This window comes from Bos taurus, chromosome 12 (genome assembly GCF_002263795.3).
Source record: "Bos taurus isolate L1 Dominette 01449 registration number 42190680 breed Hereford chromosome 12, ARS-UCD2.0, whole genome shotgun sequence".
Lineage (NCBI taxonomy): Eukaryota > Metazoa > Chordata > Mammalia > Artiodactyla > Bovidae > Bos > Bos taurus.
Genome location: NC_037339.1, coordinates 36,485,782 through 36,499,686, shown reverse-complemented (window position 1 = coordinate 36,499,686; position 13,905 = coordinate 36,485,782). Strand labels below are relative to the sequence as shown.

The 13,905-nt window shown below is 37.1% G+C and overlaps 1 protein-coding gene across 8 annotated transcripts in view; it reads right to left on the bottom strand.

Annotated features, from left to right (window-relative positions):
• Positions 1 to 13,905, bottom strand: part of CENPJ (centromere protein J) — a 47,271-nt gene that overhangs the window by 21,647 nt on the left and 11,719 nt on the right. For all 8 annotated transcript variants that reach the window (XM_059892251.1, XM_059892249.1, XM_002691852.6 and 5 more), the window contains 7 exons: positions 12,466 to 12,975; positions 11,854 to 11,977; positions 8,051 to 8,353; positions 5,087 to 5,198; positions 4,081 to 4,183; positions 2,319 to 3,954; positions 274 to 406 (listed from right to left, as the gene is read on the bottom strand). In XM_059892251.1, coding sequence (XP_059748234.1) covers positions 274 to 406; positions 2,319 to 3,954; positions 4,081 to 4,183; positions 5,087 to 5,198; positions 8,051 to 8,353; positions 11,854 to 11,977; positions 12,466 to 12,909 — 2,855 coding nt within the window. In that variant the 5' untranslated portion in view covers positions 12,910 to 12,975. The remainder of the gene's footprint in view (positions 1 to 273; positions 407 to 2,318; positions 3,955 to 4,080; positions 4,184 to 5,086; positions 5,199 to 8,050; positions 8,354 to 11,853; positions 11,978 to 12,465; positions 12,976 to 13,905) is intronic.

Here is a 13,905-nt window from a genome sequence, read left to right as displayed (position 1 = left end):
CCCTAGAACATAATACACTGGCCAAGGTGGTGCTTGAATTCACAGCTCCAAACTGCTTGTCAGACAAAACTTCAGTTTATAACCTCATCACTAAGAGAATTCCCCTTTTAACACACCTTTGACCACAATAGGTCATTTTATCTAAATTTATTAAATTCTTTTGTGGTATGTATTTAACTTCCTTCTCTTGCTAGATTAACAGGAATTGTTTCAAATAGTTGAGATACAATCTTAAAGATATAACTGGATCACTGTACATTTCCCCCCACTTACCTGAGTTTTTCCAAGGCACTTTCTCGTTCAGTGCGAAGTTTAGCTAAAGATGCGTTCTCAGCTTTAAATTTTTCTATTTCTGTTTCCAATTCAATAATTTTCTCTCTCAAAACTTGAGATCGAGCATTGCCACCTAGAAGATAAGCCACAAATACTGAACTTCACAAGATGCTTTCAGCAGCAGAACACTAGCTAGCTATTACACTAAGAGCCAAAAATATTCTCAATACCTGTATTATTGAAAAGCATTAGGAACAATACTTCTAAAAGACAGAAAAATTTACAATGGCCTAACTTTGCAGATGGGGCAATCTAAACTTGAAGAATCAAATCATTCTACCTCAAAAAACAATCTGATGACAAATTAACATTACATATTTTAAAAGTCATTCAAATAAATTTTTGAACAAATATACATAACAGCTTAAGAACATGAATAAGCATTCACAAGAGATCTAAAGCACTAATCAACACCAAAATCAAAGTTTATCCCCCAACAATAAAAGAAATACAAATTAAGACCTTTTCCACATCAAATATGCTACTTAACAGAATAGCCTATACTTTTGTCCTTCAACCACCCATTTGGAAAATAACCTTGATTTATATGACAAGACTAAAATATATGTATCTCCCCTCTGACCCACTTCTAAAAATCTAAAGAATGAACTTATAAAATCATACAAGTCATTCTACACAAAAATGTGCATTGCAGTGTTATTTCTAATAGTGAAAAACAACTGAAATGTTCAACGTGAAACTACTAAATAAAATTATGCTACATTAATATCTCTGCAACCATTTTTAAAGTACACAAACAGTTTTAATGATATGGCCAAAGCACTGCATACATCTGGTCAAAAAGGATAAGCCAATTATATGTCTCTACCGTATTAAAAATACATAGGAAAAACAAATGTAAAGAAATACATCAGTTACCTTAGGATAGTTTAAACACTTTTGCTTCTATACTTTAAACTTCCAACCTTCCTGCAAAAAATACTATTTTTAAAAAATAGCTTATATTTTAAAGCACCCATGCTTTGCTAGACATTCGAGTTTATAATTTACATAAAAGAATGGAAAACTGTTTTCAATATAAGTTTAGAAAGTCTATCCCATCAACTAAATACTTTACAGCCATGAAATGGAATGAGACAGATGTGTATTAGTACAAGCTTCAAAATGTATTACAAGCAAGGAGCAGAGCAGTATATACAAAGTGTGTTTACATTTGTGTGGAAAGGCAAATTATATAAACATTCACACATACACTTTCATATGCATGGAATCTTCGTAGAATACACAAATGAAATGGGAAAGCTGGTGTCTCTCGGAGCCCAGGTCTGGGGCTGGGGAAGAGAGGAAACTCGGATTTTACTCTATTTCTTCTTCATCATATTTAGCAAATTAATGCATGAGACCATTAAAAAAATGGATTTAAAATGGTGTGCACAAGTGGAGGTAACACAGTAGCACCAACCACAAGTTGGGTATTCCTTGGTTGTTGGTGGTGGTTTAGTCGCTAAGTCGTGTCCGACTCTTAACAACCCCATGGACTGCAGCCTGCCAGGTTTCTCTGTCCATGGGATTTTCCAGGTAAGAATACTGGAGTGGATTGCCACTTCATTCTCCAGGGGATCTTCCTGATCCAGGAATCAAACCCCGGTCTCCTGCATTGCAAGCAGATTCTTTACCGACTGAGCTATGAGGGAAGCCCAATAGCCCTTGGTTATTAAAGAAACTTAAACGTTATCTCACCTTACAGTAATTAATTTTAAAGCCTTGGCAAGAAGACACAGGTTAAAATTTGAAAAAATCTGCAATCACAATTCTTCCAAATCTCTTATACTAGTATGTGCGTGTGCACGTGTGTGTGTGACTATTACATTATTTAAGCTCACAAAAGAAATCAAACCTTAACAAACACCTACTAGGTACCTACTAAGCATCTAGAAAGATTAAGATTTTAAGAAACATTCTGACAACATACTGATAAAATAAATTTAAACTTAACAACATTTCATTACAATACTCTAACATACCAGGTGGGTGGTCTTGACTTGTGTCTAACTTGGGATCATTTCCCGAGCGTGAGTGTGACTTTGACTTCGATTTCAGAGAAGGAAAGAATTCCATCATCAGACCTGAGGTAGGAGGAGGGCTTGGGCCCCTACTGGATTTGCCCAAGTCTTCTCCCTTCTTGACTGGCACGACCTTCCTTTTTATCGTTTTGTCCAGTACACACATTTCACTCTTGTTAGGGCAAGTTGTCTGGGGAGTCCCATAAATGGCTTCATTCCCAAGAACACCATCATGTTTAAATGAATTATCTTCAAGGTCAGTCCAAGTTCTTTCATCATCAAAGTCAATTTTATTCACACTTATAGATGAGTGTCTTCTGGAGGAATCAGAAAGTTTATTTTTCAAGCTTTCTATTATGAGAGAATCATCACTGCTATAATCCTTATCAGACAAATCTAAATCAACATCTCTCCTTTTCTCTTCCTCTTGAGTCGTGGTGTCCCGAAAAGGTCCCTTATCATCACAGACTTGCGGACTATCTTCTCTGCTGCTGGAACTCCTTTCCTTACCCACAGATGATGGCTTTATAGTGACGTCAAGCTGTTCCTCCAAATCGGTGCTGTGATCACTGTCTGTAACACCTTCACCATCGCCTGCACTCCACCTGGCTTGCCTCTCAGGAGGGTTCGTTTGGTACACTCTCCTCCTGACTTCACAGGACGGCGCCCACGATGCTCCGGGTGAGAACACTGAATCACGTTGTCTGGCAGCAACCTCGCACTCAGCCTTGCTTCCACACTGGGCACGGCCCGGATCCTCGTTTTGGTTATGCTGACTAACAGAACCCAGTGTTGCTGTCTTCTCTTCCCGCACACTTTTGACAGGGGTAGAAGACAGCCGGCGACCTCTGCAGTTCTGCTGGTCCCTCTCTAAGATCTTCAGTACAAATGAGGAGTTACTGGAGAATGATATTTCATCAGCAGCTTGTTCTAAAAACAAAAATTCATCTAATTCCAAATTTTCCTTTTCCTTTTCTCGTTCCCAATTCTCTAACTTTTTCTGAAGAGAATCATCAAGAGAAGATTCTGACCCTTTCAAACTTCCACTTGCTGGGTTCTGAGAAGCCATACAGCTGATGAGTCCTGTGGAAGTGGGAAGTCTGTCTTTACTGCGTGCCTTATTCCAGATTGTGCCACCAACATCACAAGGTTTTGTACACTCAGGTACATTTTCTTTATTATTAGATTCTACTTTTTTTCCTAAACTGATCTGCTCTCTAAATTGCCCATCACATTTCTTCCCTGCTGGCATTTTCAATCCTGATGGAGAGAGACTTTTCCTACTATTACTCTTAAGCACTTTTGGCTTCTGACTGAGTGTGAGAGAACGACACTTGGCTCTGACTTTACTGTTCTTTTTAACAGGAAGGTTCTCTGTACAGATTTCTTTATTTATAAGAGCAGTTTTCCGCTGGAATTGTTGTTTCTCTGATTTAAACACAGGCTGGTCCTCTGAAATGCTCTGAGTGGTGACTAGGTTACTTTCTCTTCCCTTCTGAAACTTAGATTTAGCATTAGTAAATCTGGCTAAACCTTCTCCTCGTTTTAAGAATGGTTGTTTTGGTTTTGCTTTGATAAGCAAAGATCCTTCTGCTTCCTAAAATAAAAGAATATTTGAATTAATTCTGGTATATCCAAGTAATCTCAAAGCTATTTTTTAAGCAAATTATAAACAAATCTCTAAAGCCTTAGATAACTTGATCAAAATAGTAGAAATGCTAACCTTTAGCTGTTTTTGTTGCCGTTCTAGTTCTTCCAACCGAATCTGTTCCTCTAAGTAATCTTCAAAAGTTTGTTTCCTTTCTCTAATAGCAGCTTTAATAGGCCTAATCATAAAAATAAAGTTATGTAACATGAAAACCATGATGTGGTGAATACTTTACACTTAGTGTGGCTGATCGACACCTCTGAGAACTAACCTTTTCCAACATCACAAATTCCATTTGAGAATCTATTAAAAGCTACAATTCCACTCCATCTCCCAAATACAGAAATACATGTCTCTATATGTGATTTGAAAAAGCCCCTCTGAAGTCCACCTACTGACCTCAGACTAACTTTTAAAGTAACATATTCATTATATAACTAAGATATGTTTCCAAGAATAGTTCATTAAATAAATATTCTTTAAGATCCTTAATAATATTAACAAGTCATTTAGCATCCCATAACATATACTAAACTATTTAAGAAAATAATAAACAACCTCACTATTAATTTTATCTTTGATATAAAAATAAATTTAATATTCTATAACCACACTCAATTATTATTTATAAGTGATACCATATGTGAAACTCCAATATATGATCCTTCTCTTCTCCAAAACAGGATTTACCTATTTGAGAGAATATTACTTTTTTAGATGAAAAAACTGCTGCTGCTGCTGCTACTGCTAAGTCGCTTCAGTCATGTCCGACTCTTAGTGACCCCATGGACTGCAGCCCACCAGGCTCCTCCATCCATGGGATTTTCCAGGCAAGAATACTGGAGTGGGGTGCCACTGCCTTCTCTGGAAAAAAAATGCTAGATTCTCCCAATACAACGTCAAGGCTACTTTAACTGATTATCTTCCCAGCCTCTTACTGTTGCTAACAATATGGAATAAGCTGGATCTTCAATCCTATACTTAAAAGTACATCCAAGCAAAAACAAGAAAACTATGGATCTTTCAAACAAAATACCAATAATAATGACTCATATTAAATTCATTTCAACACGAATGATACCTTTCTTCAATATTAACCACTTCTGAGGAATCACCAATTTTTTTTAAGTTCGTATCGTTCCCTTCCTGAATCTGTTCCGTCATTTTCTCCAAACATGGTAAAATACCTTCTCCTAGAATAAAAATTAGGAGCAATTTAGTTCAATAAAAAGAGCAGATTAAAGTCTTAAAATGTGAGAATTTTACAAGTTACTATGCTTAAAAAAAAAATTTAGGTAAAAAATGTACACCAAAGATTTTAAAACACTCAAGGATTTCTTTAATATGATAAAGAAAACTAAAAAACCCTAATTAAAACACAACATCCTTCAAAAAGTTAATGTTAAGGGGGAGAAATTTTCTAAGTTATAAAAGACTCAAAGAATTGTAGCAACTGAATGCAATACAATAACTTGACTGGATCCTACTTTTAAAAAACACCTTAAAGAGGCAATTTTGGGATCGCAGGGAGCATTCTAAATTGCATTTCCATAGTTAAGGTCCCTGGATACAAAAATATTAATAGTATTGTGGTTATATAGAAGAATGTCCTAATTTTTCCAGATATTTGAAATTATATAAAATAACGTCTCAGCTTTTGCTTGTCTGAAAAGCTTTTGATTTCTCCTTCATACTTGAATGAGATCCTTGCTGGGTACAATAATCTGGGCTGTAGGTTATTTTCTTTCATCATTTTAAGTATGTCTTGCCATTCCCTCCTGGCTTGAAGAGTTTCTATTGAAAGATCAGCAAAAGCTGAGAGAATTCTGCACCACCAAACCAGCTCTCCAACAAATACTAAAGGATATTCTCTAGACAGGAAACACAAAAATGGTGTATAAACTCGAACCCAAAACAATAAAGTAAATGGCAACGGGATCATACTTATTAGTAATTACCTTAAACGTAAATGGGTTGAATGCCCCAACCAAAAGACAAAGACTGGCTGAATGGATACAAAAACAAGACCCCTACATATGTTGTCTACAAGAGACCCACCTCAAAACAGGGGACACATACAGACTGAAAGTGAAGGGCTGGAAAAAGATTTTCCATGCAAATTGGGACCAAAAGAAAGCAGGAGTCACAATACTCGTATCAGATAAATTAGACTTTAAAACAAAGGCTGTGAAAAGAGACAAAGAAGGTCACTACATAATGATCAAAGGATCAATCCAAGAAGAAGATATAACAATTATAAATATATATCCACCCAACATGGGAGCACCACAGTATGTAAGACAAATCCTAACAAGTATGAAAGGAGAAATTAACAATAACACAATAATAGTGGGAGACTTTAATACCCCACTCACACTTATGGATAGATCATCTAAACAGAAAATTAACAAGGAAAAAAAAAAAAACATGTATCTATAAAGCTCACTAAAGCAAAGCACAGTAAAATGAGGTATGGCAATAAAAGGCGTTAAATTTATCAAAAAAAAAAAAAGTGCTGAAAAATTAAAGCTGTCAAAAAAAAAAAAATAACGTCTCCATATAATTTGAGATGAAATGACTGAGCAAACTATCAATATGTGCAGATATAAATAGATAAATTTAAGTATAGATACAGATATATATAACATACAAATACAGACAAAGTAAATATGGAAAAATATCAATTGCTGCATCTAGGTAGTGGGTACACGGTAATCACTGCAGCAGTCTTTCAACTTTTCTGGATGTTTGAAATTTGCCAAAAATAAACGGTCAGTGGGACTTCCCTGGTAGTCCGGTGGTTAAGACTCCATGCTTCCACTGCAAGGGGCAAGGGTTTGATCCCTGGTTAGGGCAATTTCACATGCTGCACAGTGCCACCAAATAAAGATGAAAAGGTTAAGGGAATGTACTGTATAAAAAATAAGGAAAAGACATTTGACCTTTTTATACCAAGAAATTACTCTAAACTAGGAATAAGATATTATCCACAAAAGGTGCCCAATACTAAGTACTGAGTAAAGACTTTTTGTCATATCATTTGTGTTTTTCTATATCTGACTCTAAAGAACATATACATAAAAACACCATTAAAGTTGAAAAGCAAATTAAAATTAAAAATACTGGAAATGATTCAGTCCTACTATAAAGAACATGAAATAAAGACATTATTTGATGATCTGTATAATGATAACATTAAAATTATGGTTATGAAGGCTACAGAAAGTGCCATGAGCACTTTCCACACTGAGTGGGAAAAGAACATAATTTATTACACAATACTCACTCTATGATTACAAAATATGGAAAGAAAAAAAGGCCAGGGAGTGAGCACAGAAACAGGACTTTACACTAGAAATGCCTTGAGCACTCAGTGAGGTTGGAACGAGCAGACACTAAGAGCCAGTGCTCTGGCAGGAGCGTACCGGGTGCTGGGAACACAGAGATACAGTAAGGGTGTTGGGGTTGGAGGGATTTCTCTTACAAGTAGTAACTCCCATCACTAATCTATTGTTCACCTGTCACATCTTCTATCCTATTCCCCACCACCAACACACACTTTTTAAATTGATTTCAAACTTTTCCTAAGCTCTTGAGAAAAATGATCCACACAGAAATCGCTTCCTCCCTTTCTGAAGACTGGCTGCTACCACGACAAGGTCTGAAGTCAACAAGAGTCATCTGCAACTTGTTCCTGGAAAGTCACAAATTCTGTGTCCAAACCAGGCTCAGTGGCTGTACAGAAGTTAGGATCTCTGATTTAAAGACGTAGCATGGACTTCTCTGGTGGTCTGGTGGCTAAGACTCTGCACTCACAATGCAGGAGGTCCGGGTTCAAATCTGATCATGGAATTAGTTCCCACATGCTACAATTAAGAGTTTGCATGTGGCAACTAAGACCCAATACAGCCAAATAAATACACAAATATTTAGGAGAACAAAAAAAGACACGAATAGGAGAACAATATGCAGGACTTTCCTGGTCTTAGAACAACTAGGTGACACTGTCCATTAACTATAGAAGAGAGAAAGATAAGTAACTCACCTTTAGAATAGTTATCATTTTCTTCCTTCAAATCATTTTTTTTCACAAGTGCTTCCTGACACTGTGCCTCATAAAACACGCTGGGAGAAGCACCACTTCTTGAAGTTAAAACAAAATCCTGATGAGTAGTTCTACAGAAGTCGTTTTGTTCACTCGATAAAATGTTAGAAGGGTGTTTTTTTTCTTGGCTTTGATTCTGGTAGATATATGATGGCAAGAAGGGCGTGGTTTTCTCTACAGTGGTTGAATTTCCCGGAGGTCTATACTTTTTCTGGCTCTGGTCATCAGGCAGTGGAGTTAAACCTTACAATTAAGAAAATAAACAAAACTGATGACTTTCTATAACATTTTCTGTTCTACCTGTTAATGGCACCTATGATTTCTCCGAAGTGAGAAAAGTACTTTTTTCCCTCATTATTAGGAAACTATGTTTAACAAAGTCATGAAATTTTAAGAGTCCAAAGTGACTTTTGCATACTTTTGATTGAAAGTGCACTTACACCACGACTCATGTGCAGTGTTCACAGTCCAGAGCTGCAGCTTGCCTAACTGTGGAAGGCATCGTTCACCCTCCATCCGTGAGCACTGCCTGGAGCTGTCAACTCTAAGCCCTGTGACAAACAGTTAAATGCAGAGCACCGGTGCAGACAGTTACAAATAATCTGAACTGTTCCTTCACAATCAATAACTGCTCTGCGTTACAACACATGAAAACATTTTTCCTTTATGTTCCCATTAAGATGCTGGTGACCTCAGGTGGTGGAATGATGGGTGATTTTGTTTTGTACTTTCTGTAGTCCCTAAATTTCCTGTAATGCTTTTTACCTGTTCTGTTTAAGTCTCTGCTTTTGAAATCACCCAGTAAACAGACAAAAGATTCCCTTTCCATGTATCTCGAAGATAGAATTCTTAGAGAATAAATGGCAATACTAGCTATCCTGCCTGCTGTACCAGCCCCTTGAAATTTACTACTCCTGTTTTCCCAGATTGTTTCAATTAAACTTAGAATTAGACACACGGAGGGGGGGACTTCCCTGACAGTTCAGTGGTTATGACTCTGTGTTTCCACTGCAGGAGATGCAGGTTCAATCTCTGGTCCAGGAACTTAAGACCCACCAGCCATGTGGCATGGCCAAAAAAATAAGACATAGTGGGAAGTACTTCATAAAAGGCATGCCACCTATGTCTTATACCCTCTGCTTCACCCCTAGCCCACAAATAAAACTGGAAGTCAGGTAGGTCCTCACTGAGTATCAGATTCAACCTGCCTTCTTTAATAACAATATTCTTCCATCTAAATATTTTTGACTAATGGTCATCCCACCTCAGCCTAAAGACATCTCTGACAGAAGAGCAAAATCCCAAAGTAGCAGTCCTCAAAGTGTGGTCTGTACACTCCCAGTGTCCAAGACTCTGTCAGGGCATCCACCAACGTCCAAGCTATCTTCAGAACTACTGAGACAGTATCTGCCTTTTCACTGTGCTGACGTGTACCCTGATCACATGCACTGAGGGAGCTTCCTGGGGACCTCACTCAAAAGCAGAACGGCAGTATCCACTGTGCTCACCACCACACTCTCAGCTCGAAAACTAACAATAGCTTTACTGAAGAATGTTCCAGACAAAGCAAGCAGGAAAATTATTAATTTTTTAGTTAAATTTTAACTCTTGAGTTCATGTCTTCTGAACATTTTATAGGACAAAATGACAAGTATGCATAAATCACTTCCGCTGTAAACTAAGCCATGGGCTGTGAAATTTTTTCAGCCATAAGCTCAACTAACTGATCTTTCAGGGATTATTTCTACTTGAAAGAATGACGAACTATGATGATTTAAACCACAGTACTTGGCAGAACACTTTCTCAAAAATGAGACAACTGAGCCATACATTTCAAGGAAACTGACAGTATTTGTTGCCAATGATAAAGTATGAACTTTCAAGCAAAAATCAGAATGTTGGAAAATATGTCCATCACCCTGAGCTTGAAAGCTTTATATTTCAAGACTTTTATGATGATATCTGTGGTAGCATTAATACATATAAATTTTTATACTTTATAATGAAATAACATCAATATTTTTAGAACCTACCTCACTCAGAGAACTATTATTTTCCAAATAACCAATGCATGATTTCACCAAAGCATGGATGATGAATCCAAAATGTCAAGATACTTTAATGTATTTTAATGTAATTAGAGCATAGAAAGTTCATTAATATGATTGATTCCATACAGTGAATAACAGCTAAGAAATGACCACTTGTTAAGTTTGGTGGAATATCAAAGAAATAACCATGTTATTTGAAAAAGCTTTCTCCTTTTTCCAATCACATGTCCTTGTGAGGCTGGATTTTTCTTCACATACATCAACCAAAACAACATAAATGAAGAGATGGGAGGCGAAAGTAGATATGAGAATCAGCTGAGTTCTATAAGTCAAAAGTTAGAGATTTTCAAAAACACTGAACCATTCTTCTCAACAATTTTTTAGAAAAAAATTTTTTGTTAAAAAGTGTTATTTATAGCACACAGTTATTTTAAATAAATTAGTTTTTAAATTTCCTAGTTTTAATCTCTAACACAGTAAATATCAATAGCTATAGCCCATATACTAATACAAACTCTTTGGAGTCCTCAATAATTTAAGAGTGTTATGGGGTCCTGACCAAAAAATGTTGAGAACTAAAAACAACTGTTACATAACTCCATGGAAGTAGTTCTCACACTAGTAACTTTAAAATCTACTTCCCTATTGCTCTACCATATGCTATTTCTACCAGAAAACTATCACAGGCTATTTTATAAGTGATAGTGATTATTATTTTTCTGTCCTCCATAAAAGAACCCTGAACCACTCAGTTATTTCCACATACACACCATATTCTCTATATTGTCTAAGATAAACATCTGAATTCCCTGAGCCATTCTTCATTTGCTGCCTTCCTTGTCACCAGTGCTACCACCACACCCAAGGTACCATCCAACCACATCTGCATGCACACCTACCAAGATCTTTCTTCTTTGTATTCTCTACGTCTAGGACAGCCTCTCAACAGAACAGGTGCTCCATTTAATCAGCAAAGTGTGTCTCTTAAAAGGCAGCACCAAGAAGCAAGCACACTGCCCCTGACCACTGTTTTTCAGACCATGGGACACAATCCATTTTGAAATGTCCTTGCTACCTTCCAGGCATGTGAATTAAGAACTGATTGATGAAATTTCTCCGAAATTATGAGTCATGATTTTAAATGTTTTTGTTACTATGCAATCTGGTCAAAAAACTTTCAAAACTACTGCTCCAGATCAACTTCCAACTGCTTGCTTGTCCCCGTAAGTACATCATGCTTTCTAATTAACTGATCTAGCATTCAACAGAAAAGCTGTCCTGTACTACTCCAGAAAGTATTTCTGGTATGGCTCGTTAGCGGAGCAGAATGGCTTCTACACATACACACTTTTATGACCCTGATCAGTTTTTCATTCATCAGGCAGGAGTTGTACCTCAGTAGCCCTAGGTCAAATTCAGCTCTGCATCTTTTATTCTTTTGGGTCTTTTTAAAATTTTATTTTATAAATAAATGTCAATGTCTTTAAGTACGGCACACATGTTCCAGAATGGCACAGATCCCTCATCTGTATTATATTACACCACTACCGTCCCATAGTTGTCTATCTGGCTTGAAATTGGAGTTGGCAACATAACAGAGAAATGGTAGAAATAACCTGTCAAACAACTAAAGACAGGAAACGTGTATAACTGCCTACCACGGTACTAACCAAAGGCCTCAGTAAATAATACCTGGGAGTGTCTGCTGCCCAGACACCAAGGCAAGTAGCTCCTCCTGCTCACCCATGAGCCTCTGCAACTGCTCGAGCTGCCGCCTCTTCAGCTGCTCCTGCTTCTTCTGTTGCTCTTCTTTCAGCTTTTTAGACATAAAATTAACTTAATTAAAATTACTATTTCTTTATGGACCTCTGCTCCTTAACATTAATCTTAATCCCTCCCAGCTCCCTTCTCACATCTTCTCTAATAAAGAGTTCCAAAGATGGATGCCTAAGTAACTTAATCTGCCACCAAAACTCTATAAACTCTCAACTGAGAAAAAAAAAAAAAGAAAAAACACATGAATCCTTTGATTCTTAAAGTAGGATCGGTATCAGTCCATTTAAAATCAACTAATATTTGATCAATCATTTCTAAATTAGTTTTTACAAAATGAGGTAGGAAGATACTGTTAAGTGCTATATTTGTATCTTACATATCAATCATGTTTTAATGTTTCACCTCAAAATATGATATTATGAGTAAAAGATAAACAAAGACCTGGAACAGATGACTTTTCATTGTAAACAGAAACCTGCAATAACTGTGCAATCATACACATACGTATCAGGTCAAACCCCATTTTACCTGTTCAAGCTTTTTAACAAGTGGGTCTTTATAAGGCACTTCTTTTAATTCACTCAAAAGATCTGCGATAAACTCATTTTTGCTATCTTCCCATTGTCCAGGAGCATCCTGACGTGCCACTAGCTGTGGCCCCTCTTTAGTTAAAGCAAAGACTCTCTGTGGTTCAGGTTTATCTGACTGTAACTTGTACGGGCTGTTAGGCTCCAATTTCTGTTCTTCATGAAGTGAATCTTCTTCCCTTATAAAGCTGAAACTATTTGAAAATTTTGTGGCTTTAATAGGAAAGTTGGTAGAAAAGTTCACATTTGCTGGCTTATCTTCCTCTGCTTCTAAAATAGGAAATCCACGATTTAATATGACCCCAGCCCGAGAAGGATTCGCCATCCACTGGGTTAAGAAGTCCTGCCCACTGTTTAACTCTGAAGAGGTTGGCATCAGAAACATTTTGGTCCAATGGCAGTACCGTATTTAAATAATGTAAAAGATGGAACAGTTATTAATTTCCAACACCTGCAGAAAGAAGACAGAAAACAAGCTATTTTACCCAAACTTCAACCTAGCACAAAAATCTACTGAGTATTTCTTATATAAAAGACTTTAGCAAAGCAATCAAGGAATTAGTTACATATTTTTTTAAATGTCCTTAAAAAAATCCACACTGAGGGGATCAAAAATCAAAGTTCCCTCTGATTCAATCAGTTATGGATCAATTTACACAAGTGATAATCAATCAAGACCTAAAACTAAGGGAGCAGGATTCCCTGGTAGTGCAGTGGTACAGAATCTGCCTTTGCAAGAGACTTAGGTTCGATCCCTGGAAGATCCCCTGGAAGAGGAAATGGCAACCCACTCCAGTATTTGCCTGGGAAATTTCATGGACAGAGAAGCCAGAGTCCATGGAGCCACAAAGAGTAAGACATGAAGGAGCACAACACAACAACAAAAAACCTAAGGGAGTTAAAGCTTGTCTAAGTTATTTGATTACCAAAAGAAAAACAAAAAAAGAACGAAAAACAAGTCACTATCTGTATCCACTACCACCCACTTTAACCACTTTCAATGCTTCTGACTGTAGTCCAATACTGCTTCTTTGCCCAACCAGGGAAGCAGTGTTCCTCCTAGTTCCAGAACAAGTCACCACCACCCCAAGGCTTTATCTGGCACCGTCTCCTGTTGTCCCTTCCTCCTCTTCCTATAACTCCCTTCCCGCCCACGAGGCAGTCTCTTATCTGTATCCCTGGAGGTCTCTGACATCACTATTTTGGCATTCCTCTCATTATTAGTGGCATTTTGTTTTTGTGTTCATAATCTACCAAGTGAACCATCCTACACTGTTGGTGGGAATGTAAATTGCTACAGCAACTATGGAGAATAGAACGGAGGTTCCTTAAAGAAACTAACAACAGCGTTACCATATGATCCAGCAATCCCACTCCTGGG